Source organism: Myotis daubentonii, chromosome 5 (assembly GCF_963259705.1).
Source record: "Myotis daubentonii chromosome 5, mMyoDau2.1, whole genome shotgun sequence".
Taxonomy (NCBI): domain Eukaryota; kingdom Metazoa; phylum Chordata; class Mammalia; order Chiroptera; family Vespertilionidae; genus Myotis; species Myotis daubentonii.
The window spans coordinates 36,636,314-36,664,270 of record NC_081844.1 but is presented as its reverse complement, the minus strand read 5'-3'; the positions used below and the strand labels follow the sequence as shown (position 1 = coordinate 36,664,270).

General features: G+C 40.4%; 1 protein-coding gene across 2 annotated transcripts in view; it reads right to left on the bottom strand.

Moving 5' to 3' along the window:
* Nucleotides 1-26,402, bottom strand: part of MSRA (methionine sulfoxide reductase A) — a 397,828-nt gene extending 371,426 nt beyond the window's left edge. The window contains exon 1 of one of the 2 annotated variants that reach the window (XM_059697595.1): nt 25,975-26,402. In XM_059697595.1, coding sequence (XP_059553578.1) covers nt 25,975-26,110 — 136 coding nt within the window. In that variant the 5' untranslated portion in view covers nt 26,111-26,402. The remainder of the gene's footprint in view (nt 1-25,974) is intronic. The other variant, XM_059697594.1, reaches the window with a different exon arrangement.
* Nucleotides 26,403-27,957: the final 1,555 nt, after the last annotated feature.

The window sequence follows — 27,957 nt, the reverse complement described above, 5'->3', positions numbered from 1 at the left end:
GCTTCACAGACAAGAAAAAGCTAAAGGAGTTCATCACCACCAAACCAGGATTATATGAAATGCTGAAGGGTATTCTTTACGAAGAGGAAGAAGAAGAAAAAGGTAAAGATAAAAATTATGAACAACAAAGTTACAACAAATGCATATCTATCAACAAGTGAACCTAAAAAGCAAATGAATAAAAAAACCTGATGAACAGAACAGACTGGTGAATGTAATAGAATTAGGGGCATGGAAAGGGAGCAGACTGACAATTCTCAGGGGGAAGATGTGGAGGATGCGGGAAGAGATTGGACAAAGAGCTCACACCTATGGACAAGGTCAGTGGGGCAGGGCGGGGAGGGAGGCCTGGAGTGGGGTGGGGACCGGGTGGAGGGGAGCAATGGAGGAAAAAAAGAGGAGCATCTGTAATAACCTGAACAATAAAGATTTTTTAAAAAAAGAAGTTAGGTGATTTTTCCAGACCATCGGACATATATCCAGAGAACAGAAAATTGAAGTAGTTATTCCACGTTCCATTATTTAATGAATTCAGGAAGATGGAAAGAATACAGATGGCCCAGACATCCCAATACTAGTATCTATTTAACAATCCCTCTGAATGGTTAATAGGTACCTCAAATTCAAGTTTGCCAAACCCAAACCTTTTATTTTTCTCAAAAAAAAAAAAAAGCCCATTCTTCTTCCAGCCTCCATTAAATGGTAGCACTAAACACTCAATTGCTCAACCTGAAAATCCAAGAGGCATCTTTGATTCATCCCTCATCACCTACTAGAAAGAAAAGAGACAGATAATATCAAGTGTTGGCGAGGATGCTACAAACTGAAACCCTCATAAATTGCTGGCGGGAATGTAAAACGGTAAACAGTTTGGTAGTTTCTTTAAAAGTTCAACTTATACTTACCATAGAAGCCATAAATTTCCATCCCTAAGTATACCTGTGAGAAAATACATGTCCACACAAAGACTTGCACAAGAACTTTCATCAAAGAATTATCCTTAATAGACAAAAACTGGAAACAATCCCAAAACCCACCACATGGTGAATGGATAAACAATATATGGTCCATCAATAGCTAGTATGCAATAAAAAAGCACAAATTACTAAAAGGGAGGGTGATAAGTAGAATAACTAATATTTATTTAGTACTTACTATGTGCCAGACATTGTTCTAAACACTTCTCATTTTATTTCATTCAATCCTGATAATAATAATATCTTTCTCATAAGGATATTATCAACCCATTTTTTAGGCTAGGAAACTGAGGCATACAGAATTTAACTAACCTGCCCAAGATCATACAGTTCATAACTGGCAGAGCTGGAACAGGACCCAGGCAGTCTGCCTCCAGTCTGTGCACCTAACTGCTGCAATCGAGCTGCTTCTCATGTGAAATGATATTTCAAGAAGATTTATCAGGCTGTAAACTATTTGCTGAACTAAAGGAAGGAGCAGAGAAACTATTGGAATCACATCCTATGGGGCCAGCTGGGCCTGGAGGGTTGAGAGCCATTTGCTGCAGGCAGCAGAGGGCAGCAAAGGGCTGTGGAGCAATTGCTGGGCCCCTGCCCAGACTTCCAGCCAGCTGGCTTCCAGTGGAGAAGGGGAACCCGAAGGAACAAGGTAAGTAAGAGATGAGAAGCCTACCCCTGAAGAGAAGGGCTGGGAACAACACTGTCCTTATGGGGCCGGAAGACTTAGATCCGGAAGTGGGGAGGAGCCCGGAGAGAAGTCAGAGGTGCTCCATTCCTGGGTGCCACCCAAGATCCTCTTAGAATCTGATAATGCCCAACTTCTTTCACATTTCACTTCCAAAACAAAATATTAATATCATGACCTATTTTTTTATTTGGAAATGCACTTCAGGTCTTTTAAGAGTACAAAATTTGGCTTTACCTTGGCCTAAACCTCCTCTTTTAAATTCAAAATATTCACTTAGGACTGGTATCTAATTCTCATAGAACAGTGATGGTGAACTTATGACACACATGTCAGAGGTGACACGCGAACTCATTTTTTTGGTTGATTTTTCTTTGTTAAATGGCATTTAAATATGTAAAATAGCCGAAACCGGTTTGGCTCAGTGGATAGAGCGTCGGCCTGCAGACTGAAAGGTCCCGGGTTCGATTCTGGTCAAGGGCATGTACCTGGGTTGCAGGCACATCCCCGGTGGGGGATGTGCAGGAGGCGGCTGGTCGATGTTTCTCTCTCATCGATGTTTCTGACTCTCTATCTCTCTCCCTTCCTCTCTGTAAAAAATCAATAAAATATATTTTTAAAAAATATGTAAAATAAATATCAAAAACATAAGTCTTTGTTTTACTATGGTTGCAAATATCAAAAAATTTCTATATGTGACACGGCACCAGAGTTAAGTTAGGATTTTTCAAAATGCTGACACGCCGAGCTCAAAAGGTTCGCCATCACTGTCATAGAAGGTGTTTTAAAATTAAGAAACACATTCAAATGTCATTCCCAAGCTTCTGACAGGTCTGAAACATCTTGAATACAGACACCATTAATCCACAAACATCAAAATTGTTTTATTACCTGAAATCTTCCTAAATTGTTGTTTGGGGGAAAAACAGGATAACAGATAAAACTGTCAGAATAAGGAAAAAAAGAAAACCCTCTCTCAAAGAAAATGTCCTATGCATGCTTTTAAAAGAAAGTCTCAAAAATTAAAAACAAAAAAACTGCTCTGGACTGCCCAATCTGATGCTTAACTCAGGCTTCCTTAAATCAGCAGAACAAGTAGACATTGTAGGTTTGTGATTTACTCTTAGAAAATGGGATGTCTTATTTCCCAGGAGAAAAGCTTTAAGAGCATCAATAGATTCCTCTGGATATCAAATATTTCTCCATTATTGTGAGTAAATTATATTTAGATAAAAATCAGGTGAATTAGATTTCCCTTTAAAATACCCATGAGATTTTAAAAATACAAATGTGTCACACATCCAAAAATAATATTTTATCCTAAAACCTCCATAGGAATGTCCCCCTGTTAAAATAATTAGCCAGAAAACAAAACTAAACTGAGTTTTAGATGTATTGAGTTCAAAATAACGTATTAAAATTAGATTGTCACTTGCTAATACTAAAATGAAATTTATAATCTTTGATATCCTTTTTAAAATCTCTGGAAATATGCCTTTATATTTTTGTTTTTAATCTAGAAAAAAAATGTATCTGAATTAATGATAAGTTGGATAGGTGCCCAAGTTTTATTTAAATGCTACATACACAACAAAGAATATAAATAAAGTTAAGTGTTTCCAAATTCTTGAGAAATTCACCCCTTTGTTCAAGGCCACAAGTTCATGGCTCAATTATTCTCATCTGTGTTATTTTTGTCTTCCTAACTAAACTATAAACTTAAGAGAAGAAATTATTAACTCTTTTAATCATTAGTATCACACTGAGCACATCTATTTGTTCGGTAGCTATGTACTGAATAACTGTTATATAATGTTCAAAGGTAGCTGCTCCAGGAATAAGATAATGAAGCATAAACAGTCTTTGCCTTCAAAGATGTTAGTGCCTAGTGGAGGTGGGGGGATAAAATGTATACATGTGACAAGACTAAGGGAGGCACAAATACCCCTTAGTGCAGTGGTTCTCAACCTTCTGACCCTTTAAATACAGTTCCTCATGTTGTGACACAACCATAAAATTATTTTCGTTGCTACTTCATAACTGTAATGTTGCTATTGTTATGAATCGTAATGTAAATATCTGATATGCAGGATGGTCTTAGGCGACCCCTGTGAAAGGGTCGTTCGACAGCCAAAGGGGTCGCGACCCACAGGTTGAGAACCGCTGCCTTAGAGCATAGATATCAGCTGGAACCCATGTCAACAAGAAGTCTGGATCCATTCTATGTGAGAAAAGATTTTAATTTTCTTAGAAAGGAGGAAGAGGAGGGTGGCAGGTGAGTGCAATCTGAGAGGTGCAAGGCCTTATTTGTCCTGCATGTTGGGAAGGGCCTGGGAGAAAGCATGAATGGAAGGGTGGCCAAAAGGTGCTTGGGACCAGGAGTATCTGAGGAAGGAGTTTCACCTCTTTTTGTACCATATGCAGGCAGTCCCTCCTCCATCACTCCTGCCTCAATCTTCAGTTAAATCTAGAACATTTTCACTCATGTTATGGTAAATATAATGGTAAAGGAGTCAATGCAGTGTGAAAAAGAGATAGTATCTGCAGCACAGGAACCTAGAGGCAAAGGTAACCAAGAAAACATAGGCATCACACACACACACACACACACACACACACACACACACACACACAGATACACACACAATTTAGATAAATCTTAAGGATGGCTTAGCTTTGGACTTCCACAGTTTGGAACTGAGGTTTCAGCCAAGAACAGGAGGTCAGCTATGCTGGGTTCAGACCACCAAAGGAGTGCCAGATGAGTCCACATGGCCTCACCAACACTGGCCATGTGTTTTACTAGTTCTCACATGATACTTCCTGGTCAACCCCCTCCTGGCAGTGATCTGGGATTGCCTTCAGACTGGATCTTGTGTGCAGCCCCGACTGGGTCTGCCCCAGCCTGCTGTGCCAACCTGGTGCCTTCCCCTAGCCCTCCCCAGCACTACTTCTGCTGTAATCTGTGTTGTGACATCTTGCCCCAGCATTGCCCCAGCATGCCATCTCAACCTGCCTCTGCGTTCCATTCACTATTTCTTTCTAGACTGACAGTTTACAGGACTATGACTGGCTACCTGGCCACTGTTGAAGACCTGGTGCACAGTAATAGGGGGAGACTAGTCTTTGGAAGGGAAAGCGGTAGACAACTTTCACCTTTAGGCGACAGACAGAGTTGTAGGCTGATGCAGAACCAAGAGTGCAAAGAAAAAGGAGGCTTCCGTGTAGCCCATGTGGAAAGGACTTTGCTCGCTGAGGACACCACAGCATGGTCCTACTTCTAAATTGCCTGTGGGTTTGCTTCAACTGTACTTTCCAATTTTTAGATATAGAAAAAGAAGTTGGTCTCTAAGAAATTTCAAGAAGAAAATCCGATTTTAAAAAACTGTAAGAAGTCATCCCACGGAAATGAAATAATAATGAGGAAAGATAAAGTTAGTTCAGAGGCAGGGAGATGGATTCATGGTTGCCAAAGTAACTTCCTCCAGATTGAGAAAGAGGCTACCAGGAAAAGTGGTAACTGTATTGCAACCATGCTGCACACCTCCATTTTCTTTCTCTTTCTCTGCCTTTTCAAGTGGAAAAAAAGAAGAAAAGAATAAAAGAAAGAAGAAATAAAAGCAAGTGTGACCATGCAAGAAAGATGCAGGGCTTAGAGTTGGAGTTAATAGGCTTCTGAGGAAAGAAGATTAATTCTGAAGGGAATAGAGGAAGTGTTAAGCATAATACAAAGAAAGCACTTAAAATCATTGTGTGAATGGAAAAAGAGCCTCCAGGGACTTTGCGTTTAAGCACTTTTAATATAAATTCAAGGGCAGCCAGAGAAGGTAAGTGAATTGCACAAAGTTGCACAGCACATCAGTAGCACAGCCAAAGCCCAAAACTGGCCAGGCCACACTCAGCAGTCATTCCACAGTCCATAGTGGCTTAGTGGCTTCTCACCTTGGTTTTGCTGAGCTTAACAAGACTGGCTATAGGGGCAAAGTTCTAAGTGGCTAATGGGGTCTGCTACATAGGCCAGTTTTGGCGAACCTATGACACGCGTGTCAGAGGTGACATGAGAACTCATTTTTTTGGTTGATTTTTCTTTGTTAAATGGCATTTAAATATATAAAATAAATATCAAAAATATAAGTCTTTGTTTTACTATGGGTGCAAATATCAAAAAATTTCTATAGGTGACACGGCACCAGAGTTAAGTTAGGGTTTTTCAAAATGCTGACACGCCGAGCTCAAAAGGTTCGCCATCACTGACATAGGCCATGAACCCTGTGATTATTAACTTCTGAAATGCCAAATACAGAAGACTAGTAAAAATGTACCTCGACGTAGGGAAAAAAGGGGCAAGCTTTTACGATGTAACACTTGATAATAGTTGGGTTTAATAACAAAGCTGTTAGTTTATACCAGGAGCTTGCATATCTATAAATGTTATCACTTCTAGTGAGGAATGCTATCATTGGTGACGATACTTTAATAGAGAGCTTTATTTTGCTAGAACAAAGGAACATAAGTGTCACATCATATTGCTGAACCAGGTTCTACCACTCTCCTGGTTCTTGCAACCTAAATGTTTACATATCATGTGCTTGGAGGAAAATGCTCATGGGCGAGGCCCTGGAGAAGCAAATCCACAGCCTCCAGGGCACTGTCATGGGGTGGGCTTCCTGGCGATGCAAGCAGGCAGGAATCCCCACCAGTGATGGGTGAAAACTGGATGTCTATGCCTGTAGCTCTATCTGGCACAGCCTTCTAAAAGTGGTTCTTGTGGAAAGCTAGTTAGAGATCACTGGCTTGAAACAGGCAATTTCCATTTATTTTCCATTAAAGCCAAATCCAGATTCAAGGAAGCCACCTTTGGTTACTAGTGACAAAATCCAACTTGAACTGGGAGGGAGGGAGAGTGGGAGGGTAGAGCGGGAGTGAAGAGAGAGAGGAAAGACCAGAGATGGAAAGAGCAACAGAGACACACACGGAGAACTTGGTTTTTGTTTCAAGGATTTCAGGGAAATAGGAATGAAACTGAAGCTGCAGGGAGGGCAGGAAGGTACTTAGGTCTCAAAGCAAACAGTGAGAACCTGAATGCAACCAGGACTCTACCACCTCTGCCTTCTTGAGGGTGGACCTTCCTTCTCTCCTGGTGAAAACAGACCTGCTCCAGAGAAGCAACTCCAGAGCAGCTACAGGTCCTGTCAGCTCCAGTCACAGCTCCTGTCTCCAAAGAGGCCCCAAGCCCTGGGAGGGACACTTGACCCAGAAGGGTCAGATCCCAATTCAGGTAATGGTAATGCCGCAATGCCGGAGGCAGTCACAATAGAAAGTCAGGCTCTTGCAGGAGCCATGGGAATGGGGCTGAAGCCTCTCCCAGACAATCCCCAGCACCCACCCATCTCTAGCATACAAGTGCCCAGTCTGTATGTGAGCATGTGCCTGCACAAACTGCCCATACACATAACCTCTCATACTTCAGCTTCCACTCTTGTCTCCAATGTGGCTTATTACATGTGATATTAAGTTGGCTGAGAAGGTGAGGAAAAGTGGGAAATAGGAGGAGGAGGAGGAAGATGAAGAGGAGGGAGAGAGAAGGGGGAGGGGAGGAACAAAAAGGAAGTTTTGAAACTGCAGAGACATCTTCATTCCATTCACTCTCCCCCCTCCCCCGCCAAAAAAAAAAAAAAAAAAACAGTTACGAAAAAGTTAATTTTTCCCATGTTGGCTTTGTAAATCAGTTCTAAATCAAAAAACTATTTTGTGCATTTAATTTCCTATGCTGCGGTTCTTGACAAAAACTGCTTGGGCTTACATCCCAAAGCCTTCAAAGAATTAAACATAAAAGTGAAAAAATTTAGACAACACACAGCAGTAAGCTGTCCCCTAAACGTCCCCATTGGACACATCATACTGCAAAAGAAACATTCTGCGCATCTGCCAGGAGCCGGGTATCATGCTAGGCGCTCTCTCCATTATCTCATCTGTTCCCAGAAACAGCCATTTGAGGCAGGTGCCACTGTTTCCGTTTTACAAATGAAAAAACCCAAGCAAATCCCTTCAAGGTCACGCAGCTGGTAAGCATATGAAGTGAAGTTCAGAGTCACGGTCCGGACATGAAACGCCTGTGCTTTCCACCAAAGCAACTTGTCCCTCACTAGAGAATACAAATCTGAACGCTACCTATTTATATTGAGGTGGCAAACATCTACCTATGGTCTTGAAAGGTCCTGTAGAGAGAGATAATAACCAGGCATTCATTTCCCAGCATCATACACTGCAGCACAAATGAGTTTCCATATCTTGTTATTAAGTCAAGAGAGGAAAGCGGTACCCTCGGGAGAAAAATATGAATGATACTAAAGGAATGCAGCAAACTCAATAAATCCAGAGACTAATATGCTATGTGATCTCTGCAGTAGTTATGCTGGCACTGATAACCTTACAAAAGTTCTTGGTGGAACTTGTTAAATCATAAAATCATCTCTTGATTCTAGAACATAAAACAATGTCTTTTTTTTTATGTAAACACAGCCTTGGGGAAGCTACAGATAACTGCGGATCTTTATAAGATATTTTCTTCTGCCACACTGGGAACCATTTCCTTCACTCACCAACATTTTTACATATTTGTAGAAAGACTGCCATAAATATTAAACACATATGGTAATAGAGCAGCTAAGAGCTCAGATCTCCTCTAATAACTACATATTTGGAAAGTCAGCCACTGGGCTCACACAAGCAGTCATAAACAAATTTCTAAAAATGGACAGTTTGTGCTGGAAGGTACGATAAAAACAGAATATCCATTTAAGATTCATTAATATTAATACCTATTGACCTGCACCATACTAAAAGCATTTTATTGAGCTGACAACTTCCAAACATAATATGACACAGTATAAGCTCAATATTTTTCATTCATTTAACAAATAATTATTATATAACATAAATATACATAGGCATGAGGGATACAAATAAGTAAATAAACCCTCACTAAACTTGAAATGCAGTTATAGAGAAAATATATACATATATTAAAGTTAAATCACTACTATAAGTCTAAACGATAATAAGATAACAATACAAATGTCTTCAAACAATATGCTTGCAGGCCAAATGAGTAGTAAAGAAAAGACATGCTATAAATTTATAAGAGAGGAGGGTCAAAATGGGTTGGAGAGTAAGAGAAGACATCACTGAGTGAGGAGGGCTAACTAAAAGGAAGCGAGCAAAGAGAAGAAAAGGAGGTTTTATAAGTAAAGGCATGTTCTAGAGAGAGTCAATCTAGCAAGCAAAACAAAATGTGTATGTAGAGATGCAGGACATAATTTCTCCACCTATTAATATTCAATAAGCACAAAACCACAATGGTTTGTTTTCCTTGCAGTGTTCAAACAAGCATATTTACTTATTTCCAACTTAAGGACTCAGCCCATCACTTATCCAGCTCCTCATCTTCCACCAAAGCAACAAACTTGTCAAAGCTAAAGTCTTTAAAACTCCCTTAGAAAAACAAAATATGATAAAAAAAAAAAAAAAAAGTAGTGTAAAGAGTCCTCAAGTTTAGATTGCAGCACTCCACTGGACCCTTTAGCGATTACTAAAGTCGTGTATCTGACATCATGCAAACATTCTGAAACACAGCAATGCAGACAACAGTAAAAGTCAGGGAATCCAGGTAAGAAAGAAGGTTCAGGCTATGAAGTAAATGCAATGCAAGTAATTTGTTCAGGTTGAGTCAAGGTAAGGAGTTAACAGTAGTTATAAGGCTAAAAACTACCCAAAATACTACTGCTGATAGAAATACAGACATGTCAGAGTAGGAAAGGCCTTTGGAAGTAAGCCAGATCTACACACATCCATACTCTGCTTTCTTTGGAGGCGGGCACCAGGCAACAACTCAGGGTCTAGGTCAGGGGTGGGCAACCCCTGGTACGCATGCCAAACATGGCACGCCAGTAACTTTTGTTGGCACACGAAACCCTCTCTTATAATCTTCCATTTACAAATTTTTTAATATCGACTTTTTTATTTTTCAGATAAATTCAGTGTAGATGCATCTTAGATAAATAAATAATTTTACATAACAAGTTATCTTAAAGACCATAGACATGGATTGACGAGAGAGGGGAAGAGCAATTTCTATGCCTCTGCCTTAACTCTCCCTGCCTTCCTAGAGCCGACCAGTGTTTTGGTTCCATCCACATACACTTGTGAATCTTTGTTCTCAGTGATGAATTTTGTTAAGTCTCGTAATAGGAGTAGCCTGACGGATGAAAGTAGTAGCTCGTGCATATCTCTGAAGGTCACGAAATATAAACCTGATGTAAAATCTCTGTCATCAGTGATGCAGCAGCAAAAGTCCCACTGATAATATCAAACAGAGTCATAAAGTTTTCTGTTGGACTATCAGTGTACATGTATACATTAAAAAATAAATGTATTTTTCATCATCATATACTGTGTTTTTGTCACTCGAATGGATTTTATTATTTCTTCAAGGTTCTTCACATACGTACACCTTAAGAGATATCAAGTAGGAGTAACATGTTCTCAAAAAATTAGGGTTGGCACGCAGAAGAATTTTGAGTCAGAGATTTTGCTGGTTTTGGCACACACTCACAAAAAGGTTGCCCACTCCTGGTCTAGGTCTTGGTCAACTGAATATGCAAATACAGGGTGATTAGGAGTTTGCAACCATCTTATGCTATCAAGAGACAGGAAGAACTCTAACCCCCTCCTCCCCCCAAAAAAGACAAACTAAAAGAAAGACTTTGGAACTTGCTCTTCCAGAGCCAACATATCCATAAAGTTAAGCCTAGGCTTTAGCTCTTTAATGAATCTCCTTATTCTGAAAAAAAAAAAAAAAAAAAAAAATTGTGGGTTTTTAATGAACCCAAATGAAACCTCTTGGTTTGTATCTTATCCCTGGTTATTCATATTTAAATGTATGTAGCTTATTCCTTAAATTGGATATGTGTTTCCCAAAAGCTACTGTAGCAAACATACATCATCTTATTCATCCAACTCCTAATTTTCACCAGAAAATAATTATTCCCTTTTATTCCACTTTATTAACCCACAGAATTTCACAGTATAAGCATAAGAAAATAAAATGTTTTTAACTTCTTAAACCAAAAGTTATCTGCAAGGGGCTCCTTGAACCTCTTATATTCAGAGGCAGTTGGGTGCAGTTTCTACTCTTGGAGGGATGTGGCTCCCCAGTAACCAGAGACAGACTCTGCCTGAGCTCGCCTGTTATCAGGCCCAGTGCAGTCCTGTGTGGTAGCAGGAGCTCTGAACGGCGCTTCATGCCAGTGCACACATCTCAGTGTGCGAGGAATGCTAAGTGGTTAGCGAGGAACTCCAGGGACCAGCAGGAGTAGCTGCAGAGAGCTTACTGCGAGATGACATAGCTCTTTATGAATTAGTTCTTAAGAAGAGATAAGGAAATGGAGGTTTTCAGCAATGTAGTGTTTTCTCGGGGGCTCAGTTTGACAGCTGGCTACTCCATTCTGCAAACTCTAACACGGTTTTCTTTTTATCTGCTAACTACAGCACATTCAAGATTTTTTACTTGAGGTTTCATTTTCTCCAGCTGGAAAGCTATGAATTCCCTCATAGTATTTCATTCTCATGACTCTTGCCTTTTGGGTAAAAATCTGTTAAAATATCAAATTTTTTTCAGTTGGCCAAAGAATCATTTTTGGCCTTATGTGACCAGTGCTTTTTAGTTTTTCATACTGTATTTGACCCAAGCAAACTATAAATTCCTTAACTATAAACTACAAATTTAAAAAAAAAAATCAAAGGTAAAACATGGAAAAGTTACAGAGGAAAATTCATCTTACCATGGCAACATCTTCAAAAGAGTTTATTTTATATCCAACTGCCAGGAGCCGGTCCATCCTTGCTGTTTCAAGGGACCTGGCATATATGGCATACAGTTCTTAATATGTTTGCTCACCTTCTTGGTGCTGTGTTTTAACCAAGGTCACCTCTCCGAGAAAGGTTGTTTCTCCAGGTAGGAATTTTTCCCTGAAGTCAGGGAGGGGATGCCTCTCCTAGAAAGGTTGTTTCCCCAGGTAGGAATTTTTCCCTGAAGTCAGGGAGGGGATGAAACTCCTTAACTAAGTGCCAGGCGGGTAGTTAATCACTACAAACAATCATGCTTAAGCTACATAATCTTTACTCCCTGGAATGGAGATAAGAAACGCCCTAACCTTTGTAATAGAGATTGATAGGATTGAATCAACTGGTATAAATACAGATGTAATAAGACAGCAAGACACAGAACTCAGAACACAGAACTAAGGACACAGGGCTTGGAAGACAGGACCAAGAGAGACAGAGCCTAGGCACAGAACCTACACAGAACGTTCTCTAGAGACAGAAGAACTTCGCTGGCGAGAGCATGCCGGAGGATCCTGGACAGGGACTGGCCTCGGAGCCTGGAGGCGGAGCCTGGCGAGAGAGCATGGCAGGGATCCTGGACTGAACCTGACTGCGGAGATTGGCAGGAGAGCCTGACTAGAACCTGGTGACTGAACCTGACTGGAGAACCTGAGCAGAACCTCTCTGGAGTTCCAGACCAGAACTTGGCTGGAGATCCGGGCTAGAGATCCTGGCTAGGCTGCTGATCAACTGAACACTGTCTCCGTGTCCTTCCTTCTTCGCCGACTCCGTCTACACCTTTGGGAACCCCTGGACCTGCTGGGGTTGGACCCCGGCATCCAACCTCTAGGAAGACATTCAATGTCTCTAAATTTTATTCTTCTTCTTCTTAATGTAATGATACATACATTCATCAAAACATACCATAACTCTGCATTTCTTCCAGTTTCAACTATTACCGGTCTTAGCTGTACTATAATGTAAATTTAATATACTTATTCAACAAGCTGGTGGATCAGAAATATACCATGCTGAGAAACACCGCAGGTATGCTCACGTGAAATGATACAAAAGTCCTAACAAAATATAGGAACTATGTCCTCCTTTGTGAAGGGCAATAACCTTATTCAACCTTTTATAAGCAATCCAGTTTATAGAAGAGGTCCCAGCTGACCCATACAATATGACAATTCCTGCTCAAGATAAAATCAAGCATTTGGCATAATCACACACACACACACACACACACACACACACACACACACACACACCAAGCCCAAAATAGAGTAGTCTAAGCCAATCCCAACATCACCAAACCAACCAAGACTTCATTTAGTTACAGTTTTGGCTGTCCCAGAGTGAAATCTTAAACCAGTCAATCAGGAATTACTAGTACCTGATCAGCAATAGTTCAGTAATCTGCCTGATAGACCCCTAGATTACTATCAGGTAATCTACCTGATAGTTCCTAAGCAGTGGTTCTCAACCTTCCTAATGCCACGACCCTTTAATACAGTTCCTCATGTTGTGGTGACCCCCAACCATAAAATTATTTTTGTTGCTACTTCATAACTGTAATTTTGCTACTGTTATGAATCGTAATGTAAATACCTGATATGCAGGATGTATTTTCATTGTTCGTGGCCCACAGGTTGAGAACCGCTGGGAGGGAGCTAACCTTGAGGTAACCAACCCGCTTTTTCTCCTAGTATACTGTAACTTACTCATTCTCACTCCTTTCTTCCTAGAAAAGTCTTTCATTTTGTACAGCTGCTCAGAACTCATTTCTATCTACTAGACTGGATGCTGCCCAATTCTAATACATTTCTGTCCTATTAAGATCTTAAATTTTTAATATGCCTCAGTTTGTATTTGAGTCAAAGTAGTGAAGTATCTCACCAAATGGGAAGAACATTATGACAGGCCATCCAGAGGAAGTTACCTGAAGACCAAGCCACTTAGCCATTGTAATCCAAAAACTCTGGCCGTGCCAATTGGGCACTGTAACTAGGCCAGAAGTTCAGGAAACAAAGGAGAAAAATAGCAATCACTGAACTCCAAATATATTAAAGCAACTCATCCTTCACCTCCCTAAGGAGACACATTGGGATCAAAGTGTAAAACAGGGCCCCAAAACCCTAGCTCCATCTCCAACCCTGAGAACAATCTAAGCTGAAACAGTCCCTAAAGGCAGCATGGAAGGGGAAGAGCTGAGTTTAGCCTCAAAATATTTAGTCCAGGACATTTAAATGGGCTCTGAGGAGGACAGCAAGCATCCTGGGAGGAAGAGCTAAGAGCAGGAGTAAGCCTCAGGAGTGGAAGCAGAGACCTGGAACACTGACATCAGCAGCAAGTTACAGAAAGCTTCTAACTCCAGGATGAACAGTGTCATCGCACAGGTCACACAAAGTTACCACTATTTCCTAAGCAGAGACAGAAGGAAATCTGAGTTTTAAACAGACGTCTGAGAGTGGTGCTCACAACAGACTGGGGAAAACGAAGACTAGACCAAGGAAAGTGTGGTGGTTAATTTTGTGTATCAACCTGATTGGACTAAAGGATGTCCAGATAATACATTATTTCTAGCTGTGCCTGTGAAAGTGTTTCTGGAATGGATTAGCATTTGAATAAGTTCACTAAATAAAGAACTTGGCTCCCACTCATGTTGGGGAACCTCATCCAACCTGGTAAGATTAGAACAAAAAGGTGCATGAATAATGAATTTACTCTCGGGGGCTGGAACAGCCATCTTCTCCTGCCCTTAGACACTCCTATTTCTCGGGCCTTAGGACTCAGACTGGGACTTAAGTCACTGGCTACCTTCAAAGTAGCACAGGAATCACTCCACCAGCTTTCCTGGGCCTCCCGCTTACAGATGGCAGATCTTGGACTTTTCAGCCTCTAATACTATATGGGCCAATCCTTCATAATAAATCTCTTTCTATATATCTACATATATTCTATTGGTTCTGTTCCTCTGGAGAATTCTGACTAATAGAGGGCAAAAACAATCAAGACTTTTGGGAAAAAGACAGTAAATACAGAGGCAAGGATCACAGATGAATGTAGCTAAGGGTTAGGGAGAATTAGAAGCATATTAATGCCACTAGCAGAAATGGGGAATTAAAATATGTATATAATGTTTTGTATAGAAAATAGTAAGTTTGGTCTTAGAACTAAATTTAGGGTTACAGCGGGACATACACAGCCTATAAATATCTGCAAATAGATATAGATTTCAGAAGCTATTCACTGACTAGAGTGGAAGTGAAGAAGCTAGCCAGCCATGAGAAGGGTAGAAAGAGAAAAGCAATAAAATAAGGACAAAGGAGGGGGTAACCCCAGCAAATGCCAATTCTACTTATCCAAAGATAAGGCCATTGTCAGAAACTCCCAACCTCTTACCATCTCTTGGCTTAAAATTTGATAAGGAGATAGATCCAAGTTAAAATGGTTGAACTGTCATATGATGACAAACCCATGCCCCACTAGAAATCTGATGTAATTAAAGCTCTGGGCAGCATAGCAGAAACTCAGCTCTGTTCAGTCAAGCCCGGGCTAATGCTCTGAACTATAAGGAGAGGAAGTGGCAGGTAAGAGACTGCCATCATATAACAGGGTAGGCTGACGCTCCATTCTTCAAATATGGCCCACTCCTTATCACATACATTTCCATTTGGCTGCAAAAATTCTTTCCAGCTCATAAAGTATTCTGGTATGAAAGGAAAAACCAGTAACTTGGAAACCAGCAAACAGTGGCAATCCCCAGGCCCCAAACTGTGGGAAGCCGCCTATTGCCTTCACTAGCAGAGAGGTACGGACAAGGAGCCTGGAATGCTGGTGACCCTTGAGCCCTGGCAAAGGTCAGAGCTATACACCAACTGTTTAGTGAAGACAATGGTAGCTGAAGCAACTTCCCAGCCAGATAGTCATGTAAATCCTTACTGATAAGATAGTCTGTCTGTTACTGGAAATTGCCTGCCTAAGGGCCATATGTGTATCCCAAACTGAATAAAAGGATGGCAAGGCCTGAGCACAAGCAGAGTCCTTCCTCTTGCTTTGGGCTCCTGCCTGGCCCCCCAACTTGCAAATTATTATTTCTTGTCTCGTCTCTGTCAGTTGTGCGCGGCCCCTCTTCCAGAGCCCAAACCCTGAACCATGCGGGATGTGGGTCAATCACACCAAACGCCTACCTTTCCTGTTGTTGTAATGTACCCCGCGAATCACACAAGGACGCCTCAAGAAGTCGAATTAAGGAGTAACATTTATTTCAAATCCGGGACTACAAGGGGGCATTTGCTCTCCAAATCTCGTAGTCCTTACATAGCCCCAACACCAGATTTATATAGGCAAAAATCACAAAGGTATTGATTACATCTCGGGGTTTGGAATGAGGAACCTGGTTTACAAAAAAGCAATTTGTTACAGAAGCTAAATTGAGCCGATTAGTTATCTACCAATATTAATTATAGTTTCGGTTCTTGGGACCACTGAGTCAACAGGAACGCATTACCTGGAGCCCAAGGGGCTTGGGACCACTGAGCAATGGAAACACATTATCTGGAGCCACTGAGGTAATTTAGAGGAATTGTGCAGTCCTGGCCTCCAGGTACAGAGGAATGTGTTTTCTAAAACCAGTATGACCACAACCAATGGGGTACTCAAATTACAATCAATAGGGTATTCAATTGAATGGGATGATTCATATAATTCAGAAAATCAAAATAACTTTTCTATTATTTTAGCAAGCAAATAATGCCAGAAGCCAAGTCAGCAGGGTTAAAATATTAAACAGCAATTCCCACCAAGCATGGTTGCCACCATGCTTCACTGTCTTCTTCAATCCACCCTTCACAGACACACCCAGAAATAGTCTATATTTATTGACTATTTATTGTGTGCCGTAATATATAATATGTGTGTGTCTATTATGCATGGTACTGTTCATAGGAACCACTTTTCAAAGAGCTCACAACAGAGTATGCTAGACTCATTCAACAAATATTTACCGTCAGCCTACTGTGTTCTAGGCACAAAGCATAAGTAGTTGATAGTCTAGTTCTACATTTTCAAGTAGTTGATAGTCTAGTTCTACATTTTTCACAAAACATTAGATATTGTGATGCTCTCTGACAAACTGGGAATTTATGATGGAAGAAAGTTGAAATAATAGGATATAGAATCCATGACTTCCACTCATCACACATTGACACCTCAAAACCATCTTTTGCAGAATTCAGTCTTTCATACATCACCAGTTCAATGACTTTCACTGGCACAGGATGGCCGGGCCAGCCAGCTGCTGTGGCATGGGAAGGGGCCTGGCCATCTGCCAAGATAGCACAGTGATGGGTAGCAGGCCTCTGGGGCCTATAAAGGGGTTAAACCAAGGAGCCTCTACTCTGGTCCTTGCTGAGGGCCTCAAGGAAACTGGCTCTCCTGGGGCTCATGACACAGCCTGATGCTTCCTTACCCAACCAGCCTCCCATTCCTCACTTCATCTGTCCTCACTCTCCTGCCTCCCAAACCTGAGTCAGGGGTACACTGTGACCTCTGGACTAAGGGTTGCAGGCCAAAGTCCTACATGGATTGTGCTGAGCAAAACACTCTTTCCCCACCACTGTTGCAAATTTCTAACTAGTCCCTGCTCCAAGATTTGAAGATGAGCAGCTTCCCATCATTGTGGCCAGTAGAAAAGTTTACCACTGGTCATAAGAGTAAGAGGAAAGTCTGAAATCAACACAAATCCATCACCACTAGTGGAAAAACAATTAAGAGTTCGTACCCCATGGACAAAAGGTCACCTATGTTAGCGTCTCTGTGTTACATTGGTCACACGATGGGTCTGAAGGAAAGACTGCCAGTTCTGGACTTTGTTCTCAGGCATCGACCATACTAGTATGCTGGCTGATATCCACAAACCACATTGAGTGCTTGATGTAGGCAGCACCCTTTGTGAAGTGCTATAGAGGATAAAATAAATATCCAACACAGCCCAGCACCTCCCTTCAAGGACTGAAACATGGCTCCTCCTCTGAACAGCCATCTTCTGGGGAGCTCACCCTCGTATGGGGAAATAAGGTATAGATTTAATAACCTGGGTAGCAACAAAACATCTAAGTAACAATGAAAGACCAATAGAAAGATTCATAAAACAGTCCATAATTATTTGTCCAGTGGAAAAGAAAGGGCTCACTTAGGTCAGAGAGAAAAGGGATGAGTTTATTGGAGAAATGAATTCAAATAGGGCAAGCTTTAAGGAAGTATACATGGAAAACACAATATCTTACCTAAGCAAGCATTTATTTGATAGTCACTTGTTGAATGATTAAATGAAAGGACTGGAGTGTGGAATCCTGGATAAAATCACTTGAGCAATTCCAGAAGCAGAACACTGAAACCAATGTGAGCCCAAAGATGGGTTCTATATGGGCACTGTGGGAAGAAAGGTGAGGGAGTAAGGATTAGATCTGGGGAGGTATGGAATACCCTTATTCCAGGGACTTCAGGGAAACACCGGAGGGTCTGAACACAGGGCAAAATGAAGAGCTTTAGATAGGATGAAAAGTGGAGAAATCATAGTTCTGTGTCCTACAATTTAGAAATTAATCACACATTAGGGGAAATTTTTCTAAAAGGGAAATTGTTTTCTGTCATTTTCTTTTAAAGTCTATGTACATCACTGAAAATAAAAGAAATACACATAATGTCTTCTACAGAATAAAGGAAAGAATTTGTCCCCAAAGATCTTTTCTTTGTATAAATGATGCCACCACAATTGCTGCTTCAATAAAAATGAATATTTATGAAATGTAAAATGACTTGGATTAACTCATTCCAATTTCACCCTCTAAATTTAGATTTTTAAATCATGCCAAAATGGAGATTTTGATTACAAAAGCAAATTGAGGAAGAAAAAAAAAAACTACTTGACAAGAAAAAGAGCAGAATTTCTTTTAAAAAATGAACTTGAAATAGGGCTGACAAATGATAGGTGGTCAATTTGACTTAAAAACAACAGAGAGAGATCATCTTCAAAGTGAAATTATTTAATTCAATAAAGCAGTCACATGACAAGAATCAAGTCATAAAATTTTAAAAAGGAAATAAAAAGTCTCCCATCCACCTTCAGCTCACTGCATAGCTCTCTCACAGGCTGTTTGTTTCTTAGCCATTATTTCAGTTTCTTTGTGCATACATATTATTATTTTCCTCCCTGTTCTCACAAAAGTTAGCATGCTATAATGCCACTTTTCTGACCTTGCTTTTTTTTACTTAACACATCTTGGCAATCTCTCCATACCCATTCATATAGGGTTTCCATGTTCTTTCTTACAGCTGCATATTCCATTGTGAGGATGAACCATAATTTATTTAACTAGCCCCTGCTGATGGCCATTTGGGTTGTTTCCAATCTTTGGCTATTGCAAACAAGGCTGCAGTGAATAACCTGGTACAGTCATCTTTTGGCATGTGTGCAAGTGTATCTGTAGGATAAATTCCCAGAAATTGCATTCAGGGGTCAAAAGGTATATGCAATTAAATTTTTGATATATATTGCCAAATTGCCTTCCCTAAGAGTTGAGCCAATTTCCACTCTTGCCAGCATTATAAGAGAGTACCTTTTTCCTTAAGGCAACAGAGTGTATCATCAAAGTTCTGGATGTTTGCCAGTCTGAAAAATGAAAAATGGTATTTGCATTCTCCTCATTATGAGTGAAGTAGAGCATCTTTTTATATGTTTAAGAGCCAAATGTACTTCCTCTTCTGGAAACTGTTCATACCTTTGCCTATTTTTCTAATGAATGTTGGTGTTTTCTTATTATTTTCTAGGAGCTTCTTATATATTAGGGAGACTAGTCCTTCACCTATGATATGAGTTGCAAATATATAATCCAGTTTGTCTTTTGAACTTGCTTATGGTAATTTTGCCTGCAGAAAATTCTTATTTAGATGTGATCTAATTTTTCAATCTTTTAAGTCTTCTGATTTTCAAGTCATGATTAGAAAGGCTTTCCTCACACCGAGATTATAAAGGAATTCTCCCTTTCTCATATTTAAATTATTTCATTTTTTACATTTAACTAAATGGAAAAACAGTATAGTAGTTAACATCCCAAACGCTAAAGCCAAATTGCCTACATTCATATCCCAGAGCCACCACTTATTAGCAATATGAGCATGGATAAGTCACCTAACCTTTATGGCCCTTAGTTTCCACATCTACAAATGAGGAATAATAATAATTACTTTATGTTTACTAATACATTTAATCATTTTGATATTAACCATTTTATATTAGTAAACATAAAGTAATTACTACAGTGCTTGGCATATAGTAGGCATTTAATAAGTATGAGCTATTATCATCATCTATCTTTTGGAACTTATCCTGTTTTAAGATGGAAAGTACAATCTTTTTTCCTCTATATGGCTACCTAATTGTCCCAAAACCATTTCCTGAATATTCCATCTTTTCCCCACTGATTTGAGACATCACCTTTTTCATATGCTACATTTCCATATGTATTTAAGAATTTCTGATCTTTCTTTTCTGCTCCATTGACCTAGCTATTAATGCACCAGTACCACACTGTTTGGAAGGGCTGGCTGTCCCTGTTTGCTCTTCTTTTAGTTACCATAACTATCCCTATTTATTTTCCCATATGAATTTTTTAATTAGTGTATCCAGTTCTAGAATGAAATAAAAATATCATTAGTATTTTTATTGAAACCACATTACCTTTATAAATTAACTTAGGGAAAACTGATATATATGTTTCCTGTTCAGTCTTCTATCCAAGAACCTGGTATGTCTTAACATTTGGTTTTCTTTTTTTTTCTTTTTGCATCTTTCAGTAGTGTTTTAAAGTTTTCTTCACATAGTTCCTGCATATTTCTTGCCAAGTTTACTCCTAAATTTTAACTTTTCTGGTTGCTATTATAAATGGGGTGTTTTCTTCCATTATATCTCCTAACAAGTTGTTTATATAGAGTAAACCCATTGGTTTTTGTCTAGCAAGACTATACCCTGATACCTTACTAAATTCTCTTGGATTTTTCAGATATGTAATCCTATCAACTGCAAATGATGTTAATTTTATCTTCTCTTTTCCAATCTGTAGATCTGTAATTGTCTTCTCTTGTCTGCACTGGCTAACACCTACAAAACATGTTAAATAATAACCAATTACCCAAAGTAGGCCTGGTCATGCTTTAGGCAGCCTTGAACAAATTACACATTTAAAAAGTTTGAAGGTTTGAATCTTAACTTCTTGCAAAGAAGAAATATACCAGGCGACAGTTTATAAAAGGATGGACATTTTAAGAACACAAAAAGGTAAGATTAAAGCTTAGATGATAACCCTTAACAACAAAAGTATTTACTAACAATGCACACCTGCAACTAGGTTGAGCAAGAGTGGACCACCTCCACATTCTTTCTTGATTGAGACTCTGGTGCAGTGGTTCCCAACCTTTTTTTGGCCATGCCCCACCTATGCATCTCTAAAATCCTGATGCCCCCCTCCCATGACATATAATTCATATTATTCAAAAAATAAACTCTTATTCACGTGGAGGAAGCCTACAAGGCCATTAACTTGGTCTAAACAAGCTTCCAAAGAACATGGCATCCATGAAAGAGAAAAATAAAAGAATGAAAGGACAGCCGAACCGGTTTGGCTCAGTGGATAGAGCGCCGGCCTGCGGACTCAAGGGTCCCAGGTTCGATTCCGGTCAAGGGCATGTACCTTGGTTGCGGGCACATCCTCACTGGGGGGCGTGCAGGAGGCAGCTGGTCGATCTCTCTCATCGATGTTTCTAACTCTCTATCCCTCTCCCTTCTAAAAAAAAAAAAAGAAAAAAAAAAAAAAAGAATGAAAGGACAGTTGAAGTACTGAGTAAGAAATCACTAAGAAATTGTTTTAAAAAATAATAATAATATGAAATGATATAAAAATAGCACAGTTTCAAAACACATAATAGAGAACTGAAATGCATAAATATGTCACAATATATATTTACATACTATATATGTGGCCCCTAGAGCCATAAGAAATGCAAAAAATTCATTTAAAATAACTCATTCTCGAATTGCCCCCCTTAAAAATCAAATTACTCCCCTGTGGGGCGTGTGCTTCATGTTGGGAACCACTGCTCTAGTAGAAACCTCTAATGTTTCTCCATTAAGCACCATGTTGGCCTTTGGCTGAAATTGATACACTTTATCAAAGTTAAGGAAGTTGCTATCTCTGAGTGCTATCAAAAATGGTTGTTAAACTGGTCCAACAACTTTTCAGCATCTAGGGAGACAGTTACATCGTTTTTGTTTGTTTGATCAATTAAATGATGAATTATATGAATAGATTTCCTAATATTAACCCATCTTTGCATTCTGAGACTAAATCGCATTGCTGGAGCCTGTGTATTCATAGTTATTTTACAGTTTTGCATCTATATTCATACATACAATTGTTCTGTAGTTTTATTTTGAGGCAATCTTTATCAATTTTGGTTTCAATATTATACTTGCTTCTTTAAAACAATTTGACAATTCTTTCAGCATAAATAATATTGAAATTATCTGATTTTAAATATTTAGTGGAAGTCCCCTATAAAATTGTCTGGACATAATGCTTTGGGAGGAGGCAAGAACTCTTTGACAATTTTTTTTTTTTTTTTTTTTAGAAAAATCAATCTGTTTAGATTTTCTACCCCTTTCTTGGATCAGGTTGGGTCAATTGTATTTTCCTAAAAATTATCTACTCCATCCGAGTTTTCAAACTTTCAAAGAGGTAAGCAAATAGTCTCTTATTAGTCTTAAAATTTTTCTCCATTATTCCCCCTCAATTCTTTTCTTGTGTATTTGTACATTCTTCCCTTTTTTCTTTATTAGCCTAGGTAATAGTTTATAAATTTTATTGTTGCCGTTTAATTATTTTTCAAAGAGCCACCTTTTGGATTACTTACATTGCTTTACTGTTTTTCTACTTATGTTTAAAGTTCTTAAACAAATATATCTTTAGCAGGTGTGCTACATCTCTTCCTCACCCCAAAAAGGCATCACAGCAATAAATGCAGTGAACACTAAGAATATAAAGGCAAGAAATAGATTAAATAGGAGTTATTAATGTTATCCTGAATATCTCCAAATCCCAAATACCTGGTCAAAAAACCAGATTAGCAATGTTTCCAATATGAAGGGGGGGAAAAAGTGCCATATAAAGTAAAATCTGGGCTTTTACCATAATTAACTCATTGGAAATAAGATCAGTTTTAACTATAATAAACTTACATTTGAATAATGTAAGAGGTACTCTGGGGTTTTAATTATAAGCCTTCCGCCTCCTGCCTATGTATAGCAATTAATTGCCCACCAATTTAGTTCAACAAGCATGAATCCCCCATTTTCTCTAGTCCCAAAGTTCTCTCAGTATTGCTGTGTAGCCAGACACTAAAACAGAGCAAAACCACCTCCACATATAAGATCAGACAAAGTCGTGTGTGCCCTGCCAGCTAGCCAGTGCTATCCAGAACCCACCACTAACCTGAACAGAGTGTGCTTCAATTGAGGCAGTCTAGTTCAAGTTCAGTTTTAACTAATAACCCAAAGTAGGCCTACTCATGTTTTGGTTCATTTTAGATAGCCTTGGAGAAAGTAAACATTAAAGATGTTTAAGAGATTGAATCTTACCCTCTTGCAAAGTAGAAATCTACTGAGCCACAGCTTAAAAAAAAGGTGTAAGTTTTCTTAAACATACTAAAAAAGGTAGGATTAAAGCTGAGATGATAATCCTTTGCACCAAAAGTATTTGGTAATAGTGCACACCTCACAGTAGGCTGAGCGAAAGACATGCAATGGATAGGCCTTGTCTTCTAAAAATCAAAAGGTGATGCTTTCGTCACAGAACTTTTCAGAGTTCGGATGAAAATAACAGACACAGACAGAGGTAATACAGATTAGTGAACAGCTGTTAAACAGATAGGAGGTTGGAATTGAGATTAATTTAACTTTCAGAACAATAATAAATCCATAAGTTTCAAGCTTATAACCACCAAAACCTATCAAAGAGGTAACACTGCCCATTTCTGGGGCCAATTAGGACTTTCAGCTCTCCATCAAGGCAGTAGTATCAGGAATGGAGACTGGATAAGCCACAATCCTATATAATAAAAGCCTCATATGCAAATCAACCGAATGGTGGAACGATCAGTGGAATGACCGGTCGCTATGACACGCATTGACCAACAGGGGGAAGGTGCAGGAGCTGACCCAGGCCAGCCAAGGCGGGTGCTAGTGGGCCCCTCCCCCCCCACACACACCCTCCACACCCCACCTCCCAGCAGATCACCCCAATGGTCTCTGCAGAGGGAGGCGACCAGCTGCAGCGGTGGGAGATGGGGCCAGTGAGCGGGCAGTGCCAGGCCGGCCAAGGGTGCCAGCAGGGGCCCCTAATTGCCCCGCTGGTCACCCCACAGATCAGCCCTGATCGCCAGCCAGGCCTAGGGACCCTGCCCATGCACGAATTTCATGCACTGGGCCTCTAGTCTAAAATGAAAATATTGGGGGGAGGGCATAGTTAGAATAGCTGAACAATAAGGACATATACATTGTAGGTTTGGCCCTACATCAACAAAAGCAGATGTACAAACAGCTATAAGAAAAGAGAGAAGAGCCTGGAGTAGAACCAGGTCCTGAGGTTCTGCAGAGTTATTATGTGGATATGAAAAAAAAAAATCTTTGGCTGATTTCTATCATGTTGGTCAATCTTTTACCAAAAGTGTCATTTACATACTGGGAAACTGATTGGGAAGACTTTGGTTAACAAAAAACATAACTAAATTTTGGTCAATCTTGATCTTGAACCAATTTGGAAATGTGATCAAGAGTTTTGGGGTTGTTTGTCTAGGAGGGCATATCAAAGACACTGTAGTGTGTAAAAAGGAAGTTCAGTACAAGCTAGGGAAGTGCAGCCTTGAGAAAGCATTGCCTTAACCGTAAATACCCATTTATGAATGCTGGTTTGCAAATTTTCAAAGAATTTATTTTTAAGACAAAGTTCAGATAATTTAGTCAAATATAGTTTAGATATAAAAAAAGTAATCTAGATTTTTTTCTTTCTTCTAAAACTCATTCTCTGAATTTGAGTTAAAAATAAAATAAACTTTTAGGACTGCCGATGAGTTGGAGGTGATGTGATGGCAGGCACAGGAAATACAACTGCTAATGTAGGTAAATAAAAAAACAGGTCACGCAATCACTTTCCAAACTGCTTGACATCCAAAAACCTCTCTCTACCTTTTACAGTCTCATATTGAGTATTGTATATGATACGCAGACCCTCACTATGACCTCTTCCTATAAATACTCACCAATTCTTTAAGGAAAAGGAAAATAGAAGAATTTCTGGGAAATTTCAAATGCAGAATCTATCTTGACATTGAGCCGTTTGTAAAATATTAATCATCACTATCCAACAGCTCTAAGGCAGTGAGTGGTTTATAAACTACGGGATGCATTAAAATCAGATGGAGGACTGAAAACACCAGTTGATAAGGCCGCACTTTGAGAAACACTGCGTCAAAGTAATCCTACTTAAATTATGGTGCTGGGGATGGTGGACCTGTGCTGTCTGCAAACTAACTGCAAGGGGTCTACCACAGAAATGAGAATTAAGCTTTTAAAATTTGGGGGTAGTTTAACATTACTTGGCATCCAAGCACGAGATCACTTTTCTGGCATTTCACTTTTATTGTACTTTCCAAAAGCGTTGGTCTGAGATTGGAAAGTTATTTTAAAGTCTGGGAAACTCAGCTCTGAAATAGACACCTCCGCAGGATTGCCACACAAGTGCAGACTCGGGAGCACAGGGCCAGGAGCAGTTCCTGCCAATGGAGGAAACCAGGCAGTCTTGGAAGATAATGGAAGCCTGAGGATAATGCCTACCACCAGGACTCTGGGCTGAAATACAATTTCAAAATTGCAGTTTCCAGCGTCTGTATCATGGCTTTGTTTCTAGTGACAAAAGAACACCGCACCATCACTGCAAAAGGCCAGCGTCCCAGAGCCGGTGCAAAGGAGAAAGGAAAGGCTGCAGAGAAGCCCGGACTGCGGACGCGCATACCCGAGAGAAAAGGCTGAAACGGGATCAGCGTTTGGAGCCGCTGGGAATCTGCACTCTGTGTGTTTACACCAGCTCTCAAGATTCCGGCCAAGCATTTTGTGTGTGCTTTTAGGGAGTGAGGGTCCAAACAAAGAAACAGAAGCGACCCCTGCCTCCTCCCTTCCCGGCGCCTCCCCGCGCCTGCGCAGACCCTAGCCTGAGTCCCAAGGAGTCCAGTCCACGGGTTTGTTCCGCGAGGGCGGAGGACGCGCCGCCACCGGGCACTTGCACGCATGCGCAGCCGCGACCACCGCGCCCTTACCCGCCACGGCGATCGGGTCCTTCCGGCCCGGCAAGGCCTCCTGGGGGCTGATCATCTTAGAAGCGGAGTCGCCCATTTCCCGAACAGGAATCAGGCTGTGGAAGAGCTGGCGAGCCCGCCTGGTGGCCGAGAGCATGGGCGGGCCGCTGGCAGAGGGGCGGCGGCGGGCGGAAGGCGCGGTCGGTCGGGGAGCCGAGCGGCAGCCGCGGGCCGGCGAGCGCTGGACTGACTGCTGGCGCCCGCGGGGGGACCGGTGCGCACTGAGCCGCCGCCCCGGAATCGAGGTTACCTAAGGCGCGGGCCGCACGGGCTGTGACCGAGGGCGTGTTCCCTCCCCGAGAGGGTGCCGCGTCCCGGGAGACACCCGCGAGCTTTTCTGGCTCGGCTTCAGTACCCTGTCCAAGCTGGGAACAAGTGTACTTATTAATGGCGGTACGAAGTACGTGAAGCGTCAGGGGCCAAAAAAATATGCCCAGCCCTTGATTTTTCAGTTCGTCCCCATTTCACAACCTCCTTAGCCGTTGTTTGGCGTGACCAGTTAAGATACAAAACGACCTACCTTACAGACAAGTAGAATGTATGTCTATTTCCACTGCAGCCATTATGATTACCGAAAAGATGAGTATTTATCCAAAATGAAAACTAAGTACAAGTTTCAAAAAGCTCAGAATAGGGGAGATAACTCAATAAAATGCCATACCTGTGTACACACATGCATATGTATAAATATATTGATAAACCCATTTTACGGGGGTCAGGGGGACAAGTAGAGGAGCGAGGTGCTAATGTCACCACTAAGGCAGCTTAGGTGGATGTGATGGTGCTGTTGGATCATTCTTGTTTCTCAAATCATAGGAGGTAACATTTGTTCCTGTGACATTTTCAACCCAAAGCATAAGGTGGGGGGAGCCAGATGGGTGTCTTGGGTGTTCCATATGTGAAATTTGGGGTTTTACAGAAATGTTCTGCCAAAATGGGCAGATAATCTCAGATGAGGAAAGGAACTGCAGACTCGCACCCACAGAGATGTGGGAGTTTTGACCCCCGCCCTTCCCCACCCCACGGGTTTATCTGTCTCTGTTTTCGTGTGGTGTGGACTGCCATGTTAGGTGGACAGGAAGATTCGCCCGACTCTACTGTAGAATGTGGCCAAGCATGTAACATTAAACTTCGATTAAAGTGCTTATTTTATCATTCACAATTCCCTGTGGGCAATGTGCCTCAGTTTTTACTTTTGATTTATTTGTTTTTATTATGAGATTATACAAAGTAGGTTCTATAGGCCTCTCTCAGAAATACTCCTGTCCCTTGTAGGCTCGTGAAGGCCTGGTTACTGCTAAGCATTTGTAAAAATAAGATCATTCCTCTGTCAAAGGAAATACTCTGTGGGGTTTTTTAAATTGCTGCCTTTTAATACATACTGATTTGCCTTTTCTGATTTAGTGGTTGGTTGTATGAAACTAAACATGTTAGAAACACTCAGCAGCTAAAAACTGAAGAATTTTTCATGTCAAGAAGTACTTATATAATGTTAAGTGGAAAAGCACAACAGATCTCAAGTATGTGCATCTGTGCGATGTGGTATATATAAAAATGCACACACCTCCACTTGTACACCCACTGAAGAAAGACTAGAAAAAATGTAAATGGTGTTTACAGTTTTGCTGTTGTTCAAAGTAATGGTCTACTGATTTTCACTTTTTTTAAACCTCTGTTTTAAAATGTTCTACAGTGTTATAGTGTTCTCAAGTGTTCCAGTGGCTGTTACTTATTATAAAAATAAACATTTTTAAGGTAGAATACCTTACTTTACTCCAAAGCTTTTTTCAAAAATCAGAACAGTTTTTACATTTACCAGAATAATTGTAAGAAGTTACATTGAGTTTTGCTTGTTTCTTGAGGAGAGATTTAAATATTTCTGCCATTTTCACCACTAGTACTTCCTTTTCTTCAGACTTTCCTAATCCCTTCTGAGCTTCACAC